The sequence below is a fragment of the Barbatula barbatula genome (assembly GCF_947034865.1).
Source record: "Barbatula barbatula genome assembly, chromosome: 10".
NCBI lineage: Eukaryota > Metazoa > Chordata > Actinopteri > Cypriniformes > Nemacheilidae > Barbatula > Barbatula barbatula.
This window is the reverse complement of record NC_136773.1, coordinates 14,679,993-14,702,408: the sequence shown is the minus strand read 5'-3', so window position 1 is coordinate 14,702,408 and position 22,416 is coordinate 14,679,993. Positions and strand designations below refer to the sequence as shown.

The 22,416-nt window shown below is 37.7% G+C and overlaps 1 protein-coding gene across 5 annotated transcripts in view; it reads left to right on the top strand.

Moving 5' to 3' along the window:
- tp53i11b (tumor protein p53 inducible protein 11b) overlaps positions 1-22,416 on the top strand; it is a 38,883-nt gene that overhangs the window by 14,285 nt on the left and 2,182 nt on the right. The window contains exons 2-9 of one of the 5 annotated variants that reach the window (XM_079466300.1): positions 11,838-11,954; positions 12,043-12,107; positions 12,405-12,462; positions 12,574-12,711; positions 18,626-18,684; positions 19,958-20,006; positions 20,510-20,606; positions 22,127-22,228. In XM_079466300.1, the coding sequence (XP_079322426.1) occupies positions 12,583-12,711; positions 18,626-18,684; positions 19,958-20,006; positions 20,510-20,606; positions 22,127-22,228 (436 nt within the window). In that variant the 5' untranslated portion in view covers positions 11,838-11,954; positions 12,043-12,107; positions 12,405-12,462; positions 12,574-12,582. Of the gene's footprint in view, positions 1-11,837; positions 11,955-12,042; positions 12,108-12,404; positions 12,463-12,503; positions 12,712-18,625; positions 18,685-19,957; positions 20,007-20,509; positions 20,607-22,126; positions 22,229-22,416 lie in introns of all 5 variants that reach the window. The other 4 variants (XM_079466298.1, XM_079466296.1, XM_079466299.1 and 1 more) reach the window with 4 other exon arrangements.

The following is a 22,416-nucleotide window of genomic DNA, read 5'->3' as shown; positions in this document are numbered from 1 at the left end:
TGTTTTGTCTGAATGCTAGGGTATGGCAACTGCCATACTCTGCCATACGCAAACGCCTCCCTTGCTCTGTCATAACTCTGTTTTAAAGCTTTAAAGGTATGACATCACGGCTGAAATGTTGCTTATTTTATAAAAAAATAAAGCAAGCTGGATTAAGCAGTGAGGACAGGTGAAATATTCTATAATATAGGCTTTTATGTAATAATAATATAATGCAATGTCAAGAATACATTTCAATGGGGCAACAGTTAAAACTTTCTCTTGAAAAGACGAGAATTTATTTTGTAATGTGAATGCAATGCTGTATTAGATCAGGGAACAAGATCCAAGTTGGGATTTTTTTACTTTTTTGTAACTAAACGCTGTAAGTGTATGTTTGTGTTACACAGCAGGGGTCTATGTAGGATGTTTTGTGAGTGTGGGCAGCTTTGTCAATTTGCCAGTCTTAGAACCTGAGTCCAAGTAGCCTCAACTGGTCACAGCTTCCACATGAGACCAAATGTCATTGGTGAAAATCCTGCTGTTAGAAATAACACGATTAGTAATGGCTGAATTGAGCACCGTAGAAGACCACTGAAGTGTAATAATTTTTTCGGCATGTTTTCTCACAACCACATCAGTCATTTTTTGCACAGTTTTTAATTACATTTCAAAACAGCTGAAAATGTACCTGCCCCAATTAATTATTGGCATATAATGAATTTGTATACCCCATCTATTCTATTTGTGCTTGGTCTGTGTGCATCAAATGGCCAGCTTTGACTATTCTTTCAGTATTCAGTGTTGTTAAAATGCTCTATATACGGTATACTGTCACTGTAGATAAAAACAGTTGAGTCTTTAAAGACACATCCTAAGTATTATTTTCCACTGTAGTGCATTTAACTGATTTTAAATAAAGTGCACGTCATGTGCAATTGACCCCTGAAACATAATTACCAGAGAAATCCAAGGTTTAACATGCTTTTCAGCTGTACTCTTAAGTGTGTGATGCTATTTTAGGTCTCCTACCTTCTTGCTCTGTTAGTTTCCCAAGCCGTAAAAGTCATTAGGCATTAAAGGTGCACTTCTTTTCCATTTTCTTACAGGAAAGTTTTAAATTGCTAACTTTGGAGAATTAGACTGAACACTGGAACACTTTAGACAGTGGCCAAAGGTCTTGCAAAGCATGTGCCACATCCCTGTAGAGATTTCCCCCCAACAGCAGCAAGTGCAAGAATATCGTCCAGGCATGGAGCCTTAGCTGAGATTGAAACAAAGCAGATGTCTTGTAAGCGGTGTCACAGGATCTATAATAGACAATTCAGCCCCCGATTATGAGTTCTCAGGTAGAGCAAACACGCACTGCTTTATCAGATCCTGTTTGTGAAGTATCAGAGGTGCATTGCATCCAGATGGAGTGACAGCATGTGGCAAGAATGTATGGGCCTGGCTTGCATCATTGGTTAGTTATAACTACAACATTGTTACCTGAGCTGTCCACAGGTGCCTAAGAAATCCATGAAATGCAAATGCAAGAAATCTATTACTTTGGGAATGTGTGGTACTGCAAGCGTTGTTGTCTTTAGTATGGTCTTTAATTTATTTTAAAGCAAAAATGTCTGTTTTTCTACCGTACCGTCCAATGTCATATGTTATTATTACATTGGTCGATCAGACATACGCTGGGATGGACAAGATGTTTGAGTGGCTTTTTCTTCACACTTTCATCACATTAGCACGAACAGAGGCCTAATGAGCTGTCAGCAAGCTGCTGCCGCTCAGGGGGCCGAACTCTTCTCGACGTCTATGAAGACACGATCACTGCGTGCGTGTGTATCCATGCACTTGGCGAAGGGTGAAATGGCTTGCGACAGGCTATTGTTATTATGGCACCCCGTCCGATTCCAAACAAAACACAATCATCTCTCTGTAAATGTTTTGATTTCAAGGCCATCTGTCTCTGCATGCTTCAAGCCCGAAAGACATGCGCTCAGCTGCGGAGTTCATCTTTTAACCACGCACGCTCGGAGAACAGAACCGTCTCATATATATAACGCCAATGAGTGAGATCCTGTAATCTTCCGAATCCCTGTTTGTGTATACTGCGACCTGTCGCGTGGGACTTCAACGGTCGAAGATGTCTTGATGGTTCTTTATGAGAATGAGGTATGTGTCTTGCCCGCAGTGCTATGAATCATGCGGTGTCTTTGTTTATAATAATATCAAGACCAGTTTAGTAGGATGGAAGCTATTTTGTATGCATGAATGTTAGGGATGAGTCAGAATGGTTGACTAGTCTGATAACTTGGGTTAAACATATTTATAATTGTACATCGTACATTAGTGTATTTGTTAACATTGTTAGTTCATGTTAGCTAATACATTAACCAATGAAAAATAACATTACTGTTAACGTTAGTTAATACACAAAGAGAACTAACATGAATAACTGTATCAGTTGGCATTGATCAATTGACAATTGACTTAAGTCTTCTCTGTAAGCTTTGCCTCTTTTTAAATGATGAGCATAACCAAACCACTGTCACCTTATATGCATTGACAGGTAGTGTTTTAAAACTATTTTAACACATTTACACATACTTACATTTCTGTACAAATGTAAACACATTTAAAACTGTAGTTTTTCCAATATTTTAGCACGGAAGTCTGCAGATTCCATAGGACCCTGGCATTGAGTAATGTCATATTCCTCTGAAATGAAAATAAAATGGCACATCATAATTTCTGTGAATAAAGTCTATTTAATGTGAAAGTGTTTTGTCAGTTAAATGGCTATTTTGGAAAAAAATCTAGAATTGCTTTGCAGGCTGATTTAAAGAATTGTCTCCTTGCGCTCCTGAAAGTTTCAGTCAGGGGATGCAATGCTCCTAGTAAAAAAAGTTAGTCTGGAGCCCTGCTTTAAGGGAGTTGTTTTAGAGCCGGAACTTCTCAGGTTTAGCATGCAAACACCAGAAACATGCTGAAAGTCTCTCTTAGAATTTGCGTCTCTAAATTTATCCCCTGTCAGTCCTCCGCCACTTCAGCCGTCAAAACACACAGCTTTGTGACACAAATCCACTGCCTCACACAAATACGTTTCCAAAGCGTTTCAGATGGATTTTATTTAGCACTATGATGGTTTTGTGCAATTTAAAGTTTTTTTATATTTTTAAAACGCTGTACGCATGCTGAAAGACGTGTTTGAGTTTTTTTACGTGTGTATTTCACATCCTGTTCTGTTATTGTCTGTGGAGCTGCTGTCACAGTTTGTGTCGTGAATCAAATGCTGTGTATTGTTCAGATTCAGACTTCTAACCATCAATTATCTGATAATATTTCAAATGTCACTGTGATATTCTGCCAGCGACCTGACTAATGTCAGCGAGAATGAGTGAATGTTTTGTTTCCGTCCGTGAAAGCGCACACTGTTCTGAATTTTTTAGCCAAGGTGCTGACAGGCACCTTGATGACATCTCAGTTCTTTGACACTGCCTAATGTCTCCGTGTCTCTAGGGACTCACCTCTAGTCTGTCGATTAAACCAAACCACAGCTTTTGTATTGTTTATCAGCCATAGTGGAGATATCTAATGTCAGGCGATGATCTTACACAAGACCTGTTGACTGACCGCGGGAGGTTCTGCTGGATTTGTAAGCATCTCAACCGTACACGTCGTGCTTGATGCAGATCAGCTTTGCGTCAGTGTATTAAGCGGTGCCTGGGATGAGGGGTGAAAACAGCACAATGACTTCCACTGGGAGTGAGAAATGAATCAGTGCACATGACTGATGAAGAAGGGCTTGTGCGAAATGTGACAGATGGTGCTGAGGCTTTGTATTAAAATACTGATTATCTGACTCTGAGATACACTAATGTATTTAGTAACAAAGACACAAAACTAAAGACCCTCCCCTCAATAAAATCCAGACACAAGTGGTTTGCAGGAGACTCACTTGAGATGCATGTTAATACCAGCTGTAAATGGCAGCGCGTCGCAACTGAACACGTGTGATCCTATCACAAGCGCTGCATGTAAATCCACGGCGAGAGAATTACAAACCATCAGCATCACTGTAAAACTGAACCATTTTCAAAAGAAAGAAAGGGTTACCAAATGCATTCACTAGACACCTGGACGCAACACATTCATTTTACAGTACCTGTTTAGAGACATTGGATTGATGCATCATCAGGCACAGTGGCGCAAAAAGTGGGTATGCGCTATATGCGGCGCATAGGGGCGCCGCACCACGGGGGGCGCCAACGCGATGGTTTAATAAATGTGAAATAATAAAAGTTATATACATTTTTCTAAAATTTATTTAAGTTATTGTATGTATAAAAAGTTATATACATTTAAGAGGACTAACAGGCTAGGCGGCACCGGTGCCCTCATAAGATTCCATCATATAATTTATTTAGACATAGAAGGGTAATATCGCGAGTGGGCGGGGCGCCGTGAGTTACGTTAAGTACGCAGTAACGTTGGTGAGTTGTCGTTGAAATTTGAATTTGAAAAAAGATGGATAAACCAAAAAAGCTGTCGGGGGCTAAAAATAGAAAAAGAAAGATGGAAAAAGGAGACGGCCTGTCAAGGGATGCGACAGCAGCTAACTACGTGGATGGTGAAAGGCAACAGGTAGGATTCAAAATGTGACGTCTATTCTTGCAAATACAATATTCATGTAAACAGACTAACGTTAGCTAGCGAGCTTGCTGAGCAACCGACCGTCGGATTCATGAATAGATTTGCTACCAAACTTGGAGGCTTGAACATATAAATATTGACTGGCAAGTGTTTGCTAACTTAATGCAAAATAATGTTGCTGCTGATATCTACATTTATATTTTGGTTAAACCCTATTGTACCAATGCCATGCATGACATATCTCAATTTTATTAAAGTAAAATAAGAACTGGTAAATATAAGGTAGCATGCACAATAAATGACTAGAAGCTGGAAAACATTCCTTATGCAATTAGCCTGGTTTATCATGGATTTTATTTTACCATTAGCTTCATGTTAGCTCAGCTGTGCTGTCAGACATACAGGCTACTTTACATCTGCTGGGTGACATGGAAGCTGCAAGGGCCACATTTCTCCTTCTTTAAAGATCTGTGCTATATGTGTATGTATGTATGTATGTATGTATATATATCAGCACAGATCTTTAAACAGAGAGAGATGTGACCCTGTAATTATTTTTCTATATGTATGTGTGTGTGTCATATTTGTACTTTTTAAAATCCCAAATGTTCATGTAATTTCAACAGCAGCACAACCTTACTGCATAATAGTTGTCTTATCTGATGCCATCCCTAGGCTGATTGAAAAATCGAATTTAGGCTGCTATATTTAACAGCAAAGTTAGGTAGGTCTAACATTAGGTGGAAGTGTAGAGGGAGCTTGATACCAACTTCATACTTGATACCAACAGATTAATTTCTTAATATTATTAATATGGAAAAGGTAGGGGTGTAATGGTTCACAAAATTCAGGGTTCGGTTCGATACGTTACACTTGTGTCACGTTTCGGTACGAATCGGTACGTGTTAGATACGGCAAAAAGAAAGAAATGGCAGAGAAATTTCTATGAATACATTTTTATATATTTGTGTCCATATACCATATAATTATGGTGGGCTTACAGTAGCTGTCTGATATACTTTTAAAATAAACCTTTATTATTTCAAGCCCATACATGATGATGTCCGGCACACTTTTTTATTTAGGGGGGGCGCAAAAACTGTTTCTGCATACCCCCCTAACACTGAGTAGTTGCGCCCCTGATCAGGCATGATGGTGTAAATAGACAGGAGTGCAGAAAACCTCCTCATGCTCAAACAGATAGAAAAACACATCACACACTTCCCGATGTGTGCAGTGCGGGTCACAGTCAGGTTAATGACATCGGCTTTCAGTTTATCTTATATCTTCATGGCTTTTCCACATGATATGAGTGTATGTATAACCAGTGCAAACAATTGTTGCAAAATTCGTGCAGCGAATGTTTGTTTCTCTTTCAATAAAATTCACAAATGTAGGTTTTACACAGTGTTATGAATTGTTGAGATTCTGTAATAACAGAAAAATAATAAGCAGACAACATTATATTGTTGCTCTTGCTCTATTGTTGCTCTTTCTTATCAAATGTAACATAGACAATATAAAAGTCAATAGTCATACTGGTTTAAATGAAACGTGTAGTTATAAGAAAGGAGACCATATCGTATTAAATGCAGGTAGATAATCTATAAAACCACATTCATATAATCAAGCTAACAAAAACAAAACTGAAGAAATATGAGTCGTCACAGCTTGGCACACTTGCATTCTAGACAGATTAGTTACTTTTAGTGGCTGCATATTTGTTGCAGTGACCCTGAAAGAATAACATATGTTTACCTAAAAAAATGCAATGAATGCTCCTGGGGTATATAGTCCATGCATTTGTGCTCTTTAGATTCTTGATTGAAAAAATATCACTTCAAGGCACTCGAAAGTGTTATACAGTTAGGTCCATATATATTTGGACACAGGCACAATTTTAAATTTTGTTAGGTTTTTACCTAAACCTATTCAAGCTATAGTGATATAATGGATATGGGCTGAAAGTGCACACTCTCAGGTTTAATTTGAGTGTATTTACATTCAAATTGGAAGAAGGGTTTAGGAATTACAGCTATTGAGAGAAGTTACCCCCCTTTTTCAAGGGACCAAAAGTAATTGGACAATTGAATCAAAAGCTGTTTTATGGACAGCCGTGGGCTATTCCTTCGTTATTTCTTCATCAATTAAGCAGGTAAAAGGTATGAAGTTGATTCAAGTGTATTTGCATTTTGAATCTATTGCTGTGAAAATTCATCATGCGTTCAAAGGAGCTCAACATGCAGGTCAAACAGGCCATCATTAGGCTTAAAAAACTAAACAAATCCATCAGAGAGATAGCCGGAACATTAGGAGTGGCCAAATCAACTGTTTGGTACATTCTGAGAAAAAAACAATGCACTGGTGAGCTCAGCAACATAAAAAGGCTTGGACGTCCATGGAAGACAACAGTGGTTGATGATCGCAGGATTCTCTACTTGGTAAAGAAAAACCCATTCACAACTTCCAGCCAAGTGAAGGAAACCCTCCTGGAGGTAGGAGTGTCATTGTCAAAGTCTACAATCAAGAGAAGACTCCACGAGAGCAAATACAGAGGGTTCACCACAAGGTGCAAACAATTAATAAGCATCAAGAATAGAAAGGCCAGATTAGACTTTGCCAAAAACACCTAAAAAGCCTGACCAGTTCTGGAAAAGCATTCTTTGGACGGATGAAACTAAGATCAACCTGTACCAAAATGATGGGAAGAAAAAAAGTATGGAGAAGGCTTGGGACAGCTCATGATCCAAAGCATACTACTTCATCTGTAAAACATGGTGGAGGCAGTGTGATGGCATGGGCATGCATGGCTTCCAGTGGCACTGGATCACTGGTGTTTATTGATAATGTGACAGAAGACAGAAGCAGCCGGATGGATTCTGAAGTGTATAGGAATATACTGTCTGCCCAGATTAAGCCGAATGCAGCAAAGTTGATTGGACGGCGCTTCACGGTGCAGATGGACAATGATCCAAAACACACTGCAAAAGCAACCCAGGAGTTTTTTAAAGACAAGAAGTGGAATATTCTGCAATGGCCGAGTCAATCACCTGATCTCAACCCGATCGAGCATGCATTTCACTTGCTAAAGACAGAACTAAAGGCAGAAAGACCCACAAACAAACAACAATTGAAGACAGCTGCAGTTAAGGCCTGGCAAAGCATCACAAAGCAGGAAACACAGTCTTTGGTGATGTCCATGGGCTCTAGAATTCAGGCAGTCATTGCCTGCAAAGGATTCTCAACAAAATATTGAAAATGTACATTTTATTTACAATTATATTAATTTGTCCAATTACATTTGAGCCCCTGAAAATGGGGGGACTGTGTATAAAAATGGCTGCAGTTCCTAAAATGTTTGATATTTTTGTTCAACCCCTTGAATTAAAGCTGAAAGTCTGCACTTCAAATTCATCTTGATTGTATCATTTTAATTTTATTCTGGTGGCATACAGAGCTAGAAGTATGAAAATTGTGCCTGCGTCCAAATATATATGGACCTAACTGTATGTTTTTAGATAAAGCCATGTGCACTAAATCACACTACATGTTTGGTCTCGTCGGACTCTGCAAGAATTCCGAAATATAAGGACATGATTCCTATGAAAATCCGTCAACCTCAGACAAATATAGGCCAGTAAATATATTATCGTAATGAATGCGTTCATAAAATACAGCATTTCGCAAAATTATTCAATATGGCTGACATGGAATAACTGGATATCGTTCAACTCGGCATGACACCCCAAATCTGAGGCCAACTATTTTATGTTTGGACAAACCGTTCGGAAGTTACAAGCAAAAATAGCAATTTTCAGACCGTGAAGTGGCGCCGTGCCAAAACACAGGGTGTTACCTCAGGCCGGGCTTTTGATGACACCTACCAAGTTCCGTATGGATACTTGCAAGTTTGGCAAAGATACAGCATCAAATCCAATTTGGCGAGCTCCACACCAATTTTCGTGCAAATCGATCAAAAGCTCCAGGACGAGTTAGAAAAAGCATGGTTTTCAATTCATTCAAAATTACGTCATCGGGTGCACTTGAATCGTGAGGGGGAAATCATTTAGTTTGAACACGTACGGTTCAGAAGTTATGGGCAAGAGTGTATGTACAATTTTGGATTGTTGGGTGCGCTAGAGGGATTGAGAAAGAGACTACAGTAACATATGAGAGTATCCTCTATCTGTGTGCCAAATCTCATAACTTTCCTATGTACGATTCTATGGGCTGCCAACTGCAGGCGAATAATAATAATAGGAAAACTAACAAATACAATATGGGTATCCGCCCCTTCTGGGCTTGACCCCCTAAAATAGGCTTTTTAACTTTTATAACACTTTCGAGTGCCTTGGAGTGATGTTTCTTTTTTATGAATTCACAGTTCGTGTCATACATCTTGCAAAAAAACAACTAATTTGTTTTTACCCTCTGATGGATGGTTAACCCAGTTTATTTATATTTCATCGAGGAGGCCATCTGACAGAAACTAGCAGAGCTCATGTGTGAAACGTTTCTTTCATTACTGAGAGAAATTCAGGCCCTGTGGTAGTTACCATACAAGGAGCTTTTAAGGTACAATATCAAGATTTGTGAAGCTCCAGTTCTGTTACATCAGATTTTCCTGTACTGTTATTCAGTGAGCTCAGTGGTTCTTTGCCTTATTTTCCAGTTGAAACAAAAGAGCAAGGAAAGTATTTGCTCTGTGTTTAAAGTAACCTGTCATAGCGTTTAGCCATGTCACTTTTTTGCCCTTTTCTTGGTGTGGTCTCTGTCTTTGACAAGTGAGTAAAATGACAGCAGCATTAACTGAGAACAGCACATGAGATTTGGATTTCATGGGGATCTGTAGCAGCAGGCAGAGTTTTACATAGAAAGTTAAAACCGTTTGCCTTCATAAAATAAACAAATCAGATTATGTTCTTGAAATCTTATAAAAACTATGTGCAGTTTAAGGTCCCTTAAGTAGGATGTGTTCCTTAAACAAAATCCTTGTTGATCGTAGAAGAACATTCAACACTATCAATCTATTAGATTTAAGGATTAGGTTTTTGTTTGTGTTGTGTTGATTTTTGCAGTAGGTAACGTTTAGGGTTAAGCAAAGTGTTATGACAGGAACATTGTTCCACGATCCATATAAAGTGCCTCCGTCTCTTACAACTCAAGGTGAGCTTCACTTGCATTTTTTCTTTGTCATTGCTGACGTTCTGACTAATACTTTTAATTTTGTATTCTTAAAATCCTTTCAGCCATAATGGTTATGGATAAGACAAGCTCAACCAAGCCATGAGAGTGATGCATTAGCAAGACTAAACGCATCAGTGGCACGACCATGACAGATGCTTTTGGAGCGTAAAAGCTCAGTGCTTTGTTTCAGCCTGTAGTACTAATGGATCAGAAACATCACATCTTTTTGGTAAAACACGCTGATTTCATTATACGCTGTATTAAACACACGTTGGGTAAGAAGTTTTTCTTTGTAGAGGTTCAATGGTTTATGTCACCAATGATCATCTTAAAGTCTTTTTGTTGTGTGCTGCTTATAAAGTCAGCCAAGTTTGAATGATTTCTATTTTTAAGAGGGATTATAATTTAAAGCAATTATCATTTATAAATCTTGAATACGTCACCCCGGTTATTGTTAATGTTGTAAGAAGATAATTAAATGAATCAAGATAATGTCTATTACAGTTAATAGCCAACCAAATGAGCTCTTTGTAAGTTTCACCTGTGGTGTTTGTGAACGTCTGTGCGGTAAATTAATTTTATTAGATTTGATCATCATAGATAATATTGCAAAATAGACTGACTCAGACCTAGGGAAGCAATTCTATGTATCATCAGTGTCTCCCTCAGTCAAGTTATGCTGATGATCATTACTTTACTGGCAGTTTTAATAACATTTGTCATAATTTTTATGAGAATTTTCACTTCGGATGTCTGTTTCAGCACCTGATTTAAAGAATAATAACAAACTTCCACTATACATTATAAATCCCCATTAACACTTTATTAAGAGCATCCCAATCCTTCGGCTTGCAGCACATGCATGTCTGGTTTTACTGCGGATATAATGCGTTGCTTTGAAAGATTCGTCCTCATAGACACACCACCTCAGGCTAAAGTTTGCTCTCTGGATGTCTTAGTGGAATCACAGGCTTGTGCTGATGTTATGGCTCTAATGATTTTTATTAATAATAAAGATTCACGTGTCTCTTCTGTGAATACTTGAAAAAAAGAACTCAACAGGTATTGTTCTGGCTTTTTTGGAAACTAGTAACTTGTTTTATTGCCCCTGTATGACATATCGCTTTATTGCTCCCTGTACTCTCTGTAAGTCGCTTTGGATAAAAGCGTCTGCTAAATGTAAATGTAAAATCACACTAAAAATGTCTTCAAATGGAGCGGAGCATTCAACAAAAAGCTGGCTGGTAAAAAGCCACATGACCTGAAAGGTCTGATTTGACTGCCAAAAGGGTAACAATGGGGTGAGCTGTCAATTGTACAAAGCCTCATAACGGAATATATACTTTCAATAATAGGGAGGGTGCCAAATGCACAATCTGTGGGGTTGCTAGGCAACTGCATCACACCAGCACCAGCCTGATGCTAAGAAACGCATAGAAGCTCACTATTGAAAGACGTAGATTGCTGCTGTATGTTATATGGAGAATGTTGATTGAAGGATGACTTCTACCTTCCTCTTACATGCATTGATGATGTCACGGCTGTTTTTTAACCATTTAATAGTCAATATCATCAGTTTAATAATGAGAGTGTTGATGACATTTTGCATTAGTATATTACACTTATGTTTGAGTGTTTAGATTAAAATGTTAAACTGATAGATTTAGCTTTGTTTTTGTGTGCAAATGGATAACTCCTATGCATTATTAAGAACAATATCATCTTTTGCATTACTATTTTACAGCATTTTTACTATATCCTTTACTTTTCAATTAGGTTTTTACCCATGAATGGCTAAGTTTCATGTGTTGGTTTTATAGTAGATTTTTTCCATCCCTCAAAATGGACATGAGCTGGCACTAAATGACTGCAGTGTTGGAATTCATTTATTCATTCATGCATTTATTCATAATTCAATTTCAAATTTCCATTTTCAGATTTATTACACACTTTAATTGAATACATCACTGTCAACGATAGTCTCAAATGCACCTCTGTTTTTGTCCTTCCCGCTGTCTCAGACTCTCAGACGCTTTTCATCCTCTTCCTCATCGATTGAGACACCAAACTCCTCTCCCCCTCTGCTGCTGAGGGAGCACCTGCTGTCTGTACCTCTGCTGCCTGGCACATCAAAGCAGGTGATTTCAATACTCGCGCTGAAAGACAATCACAATGTCCTTTTACACTGACTCGGACTTTTCATTAGAATGAGATCTCGTGTTCCAGCAGGCCAAGCAGTCCATGGCAGGAGACAGTCAATGGCCAACGTCTGACAATAAAATGTCCTCCTAGTAAGACAACACCGTGAATTCAGCATTGATGGAATATGGGCCTGCCGGGTGCCTGGGAGCGCCAGTCTATTTAGCGGACCCCATTTTTTCGCAGAAATTGTGAAGTTTAAAATTGCAATAATAATAATGATAATTCTATATAAAACATCAAAGCTGCAGTAATGTCTTTAGAAGGCACCGCTATTGCTGAATAGAGCCACCCATGATGAAAATAGCGGTGCTTGCTTATTTACATAATTATAGTAATCTTTTTATGAAAGAGTTGGCCAATGACTGACTGAGAGCAAAATACAATAGCATTCCTGTGTGGAATGCAAGGCCAACCTGGTCCCCGCTGGGATTCTACATATTGAAGGTCTTTTCTTTGATTAGATGATTGAGAACTCCCATTCTCAGTTTACAGGAGTGCATGAACATGAAGTGACAAACCTTTCAGATCCTCTCCTTCTCCTGTCGTCTTCTGTAGACCGTTTAAATGGCTACTAAATCTCATCCGCCTCTAATGAAGAAACACAGTCAGACCGATCTTGTGAGCCGCCTCAAGACACGCAAGATCCTGGGCGTCGGTGGAGAGGATGATGATGGAGAGGTGCACAGATCAAAGGTCAGTTTTTGTGTTGCATTGTTGTCGCCGTTTATTCCTACCTGAAATTCTTTGTGACTTGAATAGTAGGCTAATTTACACACAGTAACCCGCATGTTAGTAAATGCTCACGTGTAGAGAAAATAGATGTTTTATTTGTTTGGGATTCGGAGGTGTGAAGGCCAGCACAAAAATAGGATGTAAGTGCAAATGGTATGTTGGGTGAATTTTATTAGGTTTGCCAGTTGTTGCACAACGTGTTGCTGTTATTATGGTCTTATACACAAAAACGTTTAATAAACGTTACAAAAAAATCTAAAAAAGTTAGAAATCCATGTACATATATCTGATGCAGATTACAGAAACAAAATGTTTGTAACTGCACGTGTGTTACAGTTTTTGTAGTTGGTTTGAACTGTGTTTAAGGTTTTTGTCTTTTTCTATCGTTCCTTTTTAAGTGGTAGTTCACCCAAAAATGTCATTATTTTCTCACCCTCTTGTCATTTTAAACCCATTTTAAACTTTCTTCTGCAGAACACAAATAAGAGAGTTTAAACTTAAGTTGGTAACCAAACCACAGTGGTACCCATTTACTTGCACTGGTGTCCGTACAATAAAGTCAATGGGTACCGGCATTGTTCAGTTACCAACATTCTTCAAAATATCTTCTTTTGTTTTTTGCAGATAATGTGAAATTTTGGGATCCGATCCGAGCTTTGGATTTGTAAAACAAAATTTGTGTCTGAATGTCGTGTGCATTGAAAAGGCGGCTTTAAAGATTTATTCTGATTTGTTCTTTTTCCAAGTCATGCATACACAGTTATGTTCAAAATAATAGCAGTTCAACATCACTAACCAGATCAGTCACTGTTTTTGGTAGAAATTATATTTTTATATGGAAAATATTTTACTAGTAGGTGAAGTAGAGTATAGGGGTTGCATACAGTTTGTCAGACGACCCCCCCAAACACCGGATTCAAGCCACAGTACACTGTGAAGACAGTGAAGCATGATGGCGCAAGCGTGATGATATGGGGATGTTTCTCATACTATGGTGTTGGGCCTATTAATCGGATTCAGGGGGTCAGTTTGAGCACATTAAAATACTTAAAGAGGTCATGTTGCCTTATGCCGAAGAGGAAATTGGGGTGTTTCAACAAGACACACCAGTAAGCGAGCAGCATCTTTGTTCCAGACCAACAAGATTAACGTTATGAAGTGGCCAGCCCAATCTCCAGACCTTAATCCAATACCTGTGGGGGTGACAGCAAAAACGCTGTTTCTGAGGCAAAACCAAGAAATGCAGAGAAATTGTGGTCAGTAGTGCAATTGTCCTGGGCTGGAATATCTTTTCACAGATGTCAGATAATGGTTGACTCCATGTAACACCGATGCGAAGCAGTTCTCAGAAACCGTGGCTATACAACTAAATATTAGTTAGTGATTCACAAGAATGCTAAATCTTCCAGCATTTTCCATTTTATACAGTAAATGTTTGACTTTGTAAAGAAAAATGGAGACATCTATTTTTTTAACAGTCTAACATTCCTTCTTCTTCATTCTGTAGAGTAATAACAAATTTGATACTTTTTAGATTTTTGATTTAGAATAGAATGTGCATTGTTCCCAGCTTTACTCACTTTTAAATGATTATTTTGAACATAACTGTCGATACCTTTTACATTTTTATATGTTTAAAGTGCATTAAGTAACATAATTCCTGTACCCATATGTGAGGCTGTCTGTATTTGCTACAAGTCAATGAAGATCCGTTGATATGGTTTGTAAGAATGGAAGATTAAGTCTTTTGCAAGCAGAAATAAATGAGGGAAGACTTGATGTTACTTTTCAGTCTTCAGCTGCACACCCACTGGAAAGGGAGTGTGAGTTGGTGAAACGGCTGTTGTTTTGTTCATGAGAAGGAGGTTTGAGTTTCCTGTGTATCAACTAGGGTCTTGATTCGTGCGGTGATGTAGGGGTTGCACAGAGCTGTGTTAGAGGCCTTGTCCTGGACTTCCTCTGTTTGCACATCTGATGCAGATCTGTGGTTATTGAATTCATATAGAGTGTTTTTGTACGGTAGGAATCACCAGAGCTATTCATTTATTTCCTTCAAGAAACACTGAATAAGAGTGAATGAGCAGAGTGGTTTAAAGAATAATTGATCCTAAAATAAAATCACAATATTAGTATTTACTTACCCTCATTTACCCGCTTAGCAAATCTGTATGATGTTACTTTTTCATATATCACAAAAATAAGACACCCAAATAAACTAGTCCTTATAACTCTATTGAATGTTTTAAAAAATGTTCCATTAAAAAACTTTTTTTGTGTTTATAGGTTCTTAAACAAATCTTACTGGCTCTTATTCATCAACTCACTTTCTCAAGTGCAAATGAGTCACAACCTTACAATGACAGTTTAAGGCTTTCTCCTCTATTTTCCTTTCCTGCTTTGCAAAGGTTATGTTTGTGCGATCACGCAGGCCGGATCATTTTCTTCAAAACATCATTGTTTATCTCTTCCTCTTCCTGGCCTTCCAATGCCTCTGTTCACTGGCCTGTGCCACACTACTCTGAATTATGATTCTTGCTAAACGCGTCTCACGCTTATGATTCAGGTCTGTTTCCTGGAGAAGGGTCTGTTCCTGTGAAAAACACCAATGCCAGAATGACTGCACAGATGCATGATTCATTAATGTCACTACAGCCAGAGGCCAAACACGCCTGTTCACACATATTCAAGTGTTACTGTTATGATACTGCACACACGGAGTGAAGGGTTGTCACCAGAATACGGATCTATAAATGTTTTAAGAATGTTGACACTGTGTATGATTTTATTCATACAGTAATATTGAGTGGGTTGAACTACATCTGTCAGGCCATAATGTTCTGTTTAACGCTTTATCTATTTAACATCATCTGGTATTTTTATTGTTCCAAGATGGAAAGTCACACAGGTGTAGAACAACTTAAAGATAAGTCAAATTTGAGTTATTTTGTTCTTTTTTGGGGTAACTAACCCTCGACTAAACATAAGATTTTTTGTGAAAGTATTACTTTATTTCTGATGCAGTTTGCTACATATGTGGTATCATAGGTGAAATAAAACCTATAAACTTTCATTAACCATGTTATTGACTTAAAGGGAGAGTTCCCCCAAACATTAAAATTATGTCTTAAGGGTGAGTAAATTGAGTTGTTCCAAATCTGTATACATTATTCTGTTCTGATGAACACCGTGACAGATATTTCGAAGAATGCTTTGCCCGGGGGCATTATCAAGATGGCCGCTGTGTGAATTAATTAATTCAACAAACTCAAAGAGATTTGGTTGTAATTGTTTGCAAATCAAACAAATTGGAATAAATATTTGTATGTGCAATTATTTGGCAGCGGTAGAAAGAGACGGAGGCAGATGAAAACATTGAGTTTTGACCTCGCTGAGCTTCCCATTTCCATTTGCAATGTTAGATATTCTCAAAAGCACAGTCTTTGTTTACATATCTTCTCCATCATGAGATTCTTTTCACCGCACAACCCAGTTTTTATCAGCCGCATTCAGACTCTGACCTGCAGTAGCCTTGGGGCAAGACGTTCTCTCGGTTGCATCCAGTAAATGAAGGTATTTGTGCTGTTTTTGAGCTCAGGAGGTCTTTGGTGGTTAAATAAAACGGCCGACATTCTGAGATTCTTGAAACACGCAACCAACCACAAGAGGAATTAGAATTAGAAGGCAATTGGTCTCGATGGGCTATATACACATGTTACTTCCCTGTTTCACAGAACCCGCTGCAGTTTCTGTTTAATAATAAAAATAAAAAAATATTTAAACACAGACTGGAAGTTTTTCTGTGACTTTGGGCCATGCGTGTGAGTCTGATAAAACCGTCCGTAGGAGCTCAGTGTAACTTGCGTGCAATGTAAAGATAGGTACCACTAACCTTTTCAAAAGCAATATAAAAATGTCATTTTATGAATAAATAAAAATACAATGTATCTAGAGTTGGATTTCTGTGGATTCCAAAAGCTTTTTGCTTAAAAGCAGCATCTGTCAAGCTAACTGATGATTCATGTTATCCCAGCATGATGTGAGAAGAGATCTTGTACTGTATTTTAATGGAAGCAATAAAATCTAAGATTATGATGATAAATGTCAGATTTGATTAATGACCTGCAAATTGTTACATCATAACCTTTCTTTGTGTAAAAATGCTTACAAGTCTTTAAAATTTTCAGGGAGCCTGTACCTCATTGGCAGCACTGTCGCTCCACAGTGAGATGGTTAAACTATATTTTGTGTCTTTGTGCAGAAATCAGATTACATTTTCTCTAGTTTCATCACTTTTCGCTCTCTCAACCATAAAATTATTTTGTTCATGTCTCTGCTCACTGAGACATCTTTGTATGGTGTTGGCATTTCATTAACCTAAAACAGTCCCTAGGCAAATGACACATTGAAATAATTGTTGTGTTCGTGTGTTTCTTTGTTCTCTGTGACACCAGTATCAGGCGTTCCAAAAAAAAAAAACACATTGTGATGGATGATAGTGATAAACAACTTTCGGCATCACACGGCTACAGTTTAAAACATTCCTTTAGGAAAACAGCTTGAAACTGTTTCCACTTTTATTCATTGTATTCATTCATTTATCATAAGTCCAGTGAATGAAATTTAGCAGCATCAAGTGGTGAGGTTGTGAATTGCAACCGATGGCTCAATTTACCTCTCCCCCCTCCCCTTCGAAGAAATACGGTGGCTGTCAGAGGACTAAGATTTGTCACGTTTTTGCTTCTTTGCTGAAGGAGATAACGTATTTACGAAATGCGCTCTGTAGAGCAGTTTGTAATAAAAGCTTACACTTCATTATGTGAGGTCTTAGTACAGCTCTGAAAATGTATATTATATTGCATTAACGTAACAAATGCACATTGGACCTTTAATATGTTTCTATGCAGTATTTATAAATCGTTCTATTATTAAAAACTCTCTTTTCCATTGGTTTACTCTTCAGCACTAATGCTTTCTTTTCTAACCATCCTGCTCTGTCTGGAGAAATGCCTGCGTCTTTTATTTATTTAAATGGTTTTCAGCAGCCATATGGGAACCTGTGATATGCTGCTAATGATAGAATATTCTCACCTCCTAAAAGAACGCTTCAACAATGTAGGATTATGCCAGCTCTTTGATTTCCTTTTAGCACAGCCGCTTTTTTGTTTCCAGTTTTGACGAAAGAGTAGGTTGGTACTTTGAATGACAGCCATGAACCTGAATACGTGTGAATCTGTGGTAAATCATCAGAGACTCAATGTGGGTGGCTGCATTTGTTAATTTGTTATTAAATTGGATTTCATGCTAAATATAGTGTGTTATTAATCCACTGATCCACCCGAGACCTCCGGACGTAGTGTCAACGACAGGTGTCTTCACTTTAATTAAACATGTCTTCATGATTTATGCTACACGAATGTGCTTCAGACTGAGATAGTTAAAGGTCCAGTGTGTCATTTTCTGGAGGTCTTATTTACAGAAATGCAATATAATATACATAACTATGTCTTCAGAGGTGTATAAAGACCATACATGAGCTATTTCTATCCACATACACTGTGCTTCCCCTTGCATGGAATTTGACATGTTGTTTCTGCAGTGGTCCTAAATAGCGTCTTGTAAATATGTTATCTCCTTCAACAAAGAAGTAAAAATGTGACGACATCTTAGTCCGGTGTCATTAACTGTAGTCCTTCGAATGGGAGGGGCGAGCGGTAGAGTGAGCCATTGGTTGCAATTTGCAACCTCATCGATAGAGGCCGCTACATTTCATACACTGGACCTTTATTGCAGAATAAGGAACTACATGTTTGTTTTAAGTCTTGCAATCTGTTGTGAATTTTTTTGATTTTGATTTAGTTTTTTCCCACGCTCTCAGATCAGTCAAATGCTGGGGAATGAGATTAAGTTTGCAGTTCGGGAGCCTGTAGGACTGAGGTAAGACCAAAGCCCAATGCTGTTCAATGCATTTCTGCAGTGCACCGTTCAGGGAAATTTTCCTCACACACCTCATTTATTACATTGTGCCTTGGGTCAGCGAGACAGAAAACAGCAGGCCTTTAATTAAAGCCATAGCTGAAGTGATAATTGTACATATTCAGCTTCACGTGTGCGCTGTCTGTGTCAATTTTGTCTCTACCTCTGCACCAAACCATCAGAATAAATGAGAAAAATAACTGCTGTACATTCTTTACTGTGTACTTCAAATTTTTGTATTTTACACTATTCAGGTGTAAGGATATAACGATATTCGCTGTACGATAATATCTCCACGGTGCACTATTTATTGCAATATTTAAAATGACTTAATGACCTGGATATGTGCCATAAGCATCCTCTTTCTGTCATGATTCCGCTATCATGTCATGTTTATTCTTGGTCTTACAGCGGAGTCATGGCAAAGCCTTAGGTTTTGTGTGAGAAAGACATTTGATTCTGACTTGCCATGTGCTTTCTCGTGTCTCGTCAGTGTTTCCCGCCCTTCTGTCTCGTTAACCTTCCCTGAGTGTTTCAGTAGCCACACCTGCCCATTGTTATCTCCTTTGTTAGTTTTCCTATAAGATGCCCTCATGTCTATTGTCTTGTGCTTGTTCGTTGTACTTGTTCCCTTGGTCATGTTCAGAGTTCCCGTTGTGTTGTATGTATACTCCTGTTTAAGATTCCTAGTAGTTTTGTTTTTGCCCCCCATGTGGGAAGTGTTTGGTTTCAGTTTTTGTATTTAGTTTGAGTAGTGTTTTCCCCCATTGTGGGTGGTTGTTTTGTTTTATTAAAAGTCTTGTTAACCCCTTCACCAACGCTGCCTGCAATTGGGTTCTTCCACCACGTTCCATGACACTTTCTTTATCCTCTAATCATAACTGTTGCTTAGAGGTATGAGCTAATATATGAGATGGGTCAAATGACCTAAAGATTCCTTGTATAAAATAAAATAATTTCACCAGATAGACCTTGACAAAGGTAACAGCTATCCTATTTTCTAACATTCTCTATGTTATGCCCGGAAGACCTATCATTTCATACGGTCATGTGACTTGTGATTTTGCTATTGCGATAACACGATATTGATAATATTGTAACATTCCTATTCAGCTGTAATGCAGTATGTTGTTGGTGTACATCCTTGCAGAACTCCCCTTGGTGTTATAGAATAGAGAATGTACAGTCAAAGCTGTCTTTTATACTCACTCTGATGTGGTTTTGTCTTGTGAAGGTTATGGATTCTGTTCTCCGCCGTGGTTTTCACAGTCATGGCCCTTATGGTGAGTTTTATATCTCATGCATCTTTTAAATGGTTTTCTATGAGGTTAAAAATATATATATATTTTTGCTTGAAATTAGTATCAATGTCGTCTGTCACAACGTGTGGAGCTGTTTTAAAAACAGCTCTGGATGGTAAATAATGGCGATTGAATGTTACCATTCGAATAAGTTAAGAAAGAATCAGTTTCACAACCACAAAGATTAACGCAGTCTGATTCAGCATTTATGCAATTCTATACTACTTAAGTGAATTAATAATGAAAACTCAACCATCTCTGCAGAATTAAACGTTATTAAAATACTCCCAATGACTGAGTTTATTAACTGAAAGCAAACAACAGTGAAAGTATTCCAGACTACCATTGGCTACAAATGTGAAGGGTAGACAAACTTTGATTTCTCATGGGATGTGACCTTTAAAGCTGTTTACAGTCTTTAGATTTGCGTCATAATTAGATTATTTACCATTTAATGCCAGTAACTGTGATATGTGTGTTTATAGGCACTAGTATTTCCTAACCAACTGTATGAGATTGTATTCGATCAAGAGCAAACAGCCACCAGTGTGTCTATACGTCTGTATGGAGGGGCCATTCTCAGTAAGTCTTTCTTTATAAATGATGAATGTATTAAGAATAGCACAGTGTAACAAATTGTTGTTTCGCCCGACCTTTTTATAGTTCTTGTACATAGTATCTTGTGGTGCCAATTATTGTGGTAATATTTATTTTCATAGTATCAATGTGAATTTTGAGCTTATATTATTAACAATGATATATCCGTGTATTGCAAATAAATAAATAACTGTACAAATTGTCACATTTAAAAAATTATTTTCCAATTGTCTTATTACACTTTTTAGTAACTGTAATATTAAACTGTTGTTTTGAGTTCAGCGTTGCCAGTTCCTCTCCTGCGTACGAGTAATAATACCGAATTGTACATTTGTTTAGGTTTTCTTGTGAGTACCGTCGATGGTAAAAAAAATTTATGTGATTTTCGTATTCAGCAAGAAACAGAATAATATAAGCGAAACTTCAAAAATAAATCTATTTCATTGTGTACTCAGTTTGTATTTGCTTTCAACAGTGTGGCAACACATCTATTGTTAGGCCGTAAAGCAGACTTCTCTGTGTGTCTTTATATTCTTCCTTCCACAGAAGAGACTCTTATTGGGAAGTGCTTTTCTTGTGTTTGTTTAGCTACTAAATGGTCAGTCAGCCATGGCGTTGTGAAGAGGAAATGTCCCTCAGGGTCTGAATGCTCTCCACTGCTCATTCATTTAATTGCACATTAAGTCTGAGTCCCTCTGGCTGGCTGCAGTCAATAACAGACAATGAATTTACACAAATTAGCTGCGCAATTATTTCCCTTTTACCACAAATTTTTTTTTTAATCTTGCTCATCCTTAAAATCTTGCTTACCCTGCTTTTAAAAGTTGATTAAATAAATGAGATATTTATATTATTGCTCAATTCATTGCTTATTTAATCTTTGTTGTAATTGTCTACATTGTTGCCTGAGCTTGCCACATTATTAGTGTTTTAGGATTTACAGGAAGGATTTTATTTATTGGGCCCTTAACGAAAGTTTACAGTGAAATACAGTCATTTATTTTTCTCCCAAATAGGCAAAAATATTTTGTAGACTGTTTTGGAACCTCATGTCGCTTTATATATGTTATTTAAAGCAGAAGTTCTGTAAATGGCGAGCCATCTGCATATAACCTGCATTAAAGTGTAAGTAAATGAACTTGCTTTTAAAAACTCTCCGCAGCCATGCAGAAGAAAACTTTCAGCATGGTGCCAACTCAATATTTGAAGCATCGGCTATAGGAAAAGGTTACATGGGATCATTAATAATCACGAGACCGTGTCTTCTCGTAGGTTATAAGGTCACACAGTCTTATAAATAATTATAAGATGCTGCTTTTGTAGACGAGCATTACAGTGTATGAATACATCATGTCCTGTAATGTTGACTCAATGATGACTTTGACCATGAAGAGTGCTGTGTTATATATATATATATATATATATATATATATATATATATATATAAATTAAGTTGTGACACATGATTGACACAACTCTTATTCTGCTTTGCCATATTTTGTCAGGTTTGTCTCTGATCATGTGGAATGGCTTGTACACTCCTGAGAAGGTTATCATCCAGTGGACATTACTCAGCGAGGCTTGTTACTTTGCCATCCAGTTTTTAGGTTCGTATTCATGAGATCTAGATCTGTATGTGTCTTATGCATGCTGCATCATCGGAGCCCTGCACCATAGAAAAAACATTTTGTAATTGTATTGTAGTGTATTGTTTTACACTTTGTGTATTTGTGTATTTGTTTTCCAGTACAAATATCTTAAAATTTTTAGATCAAGATACGTTTACTTGAAAAGG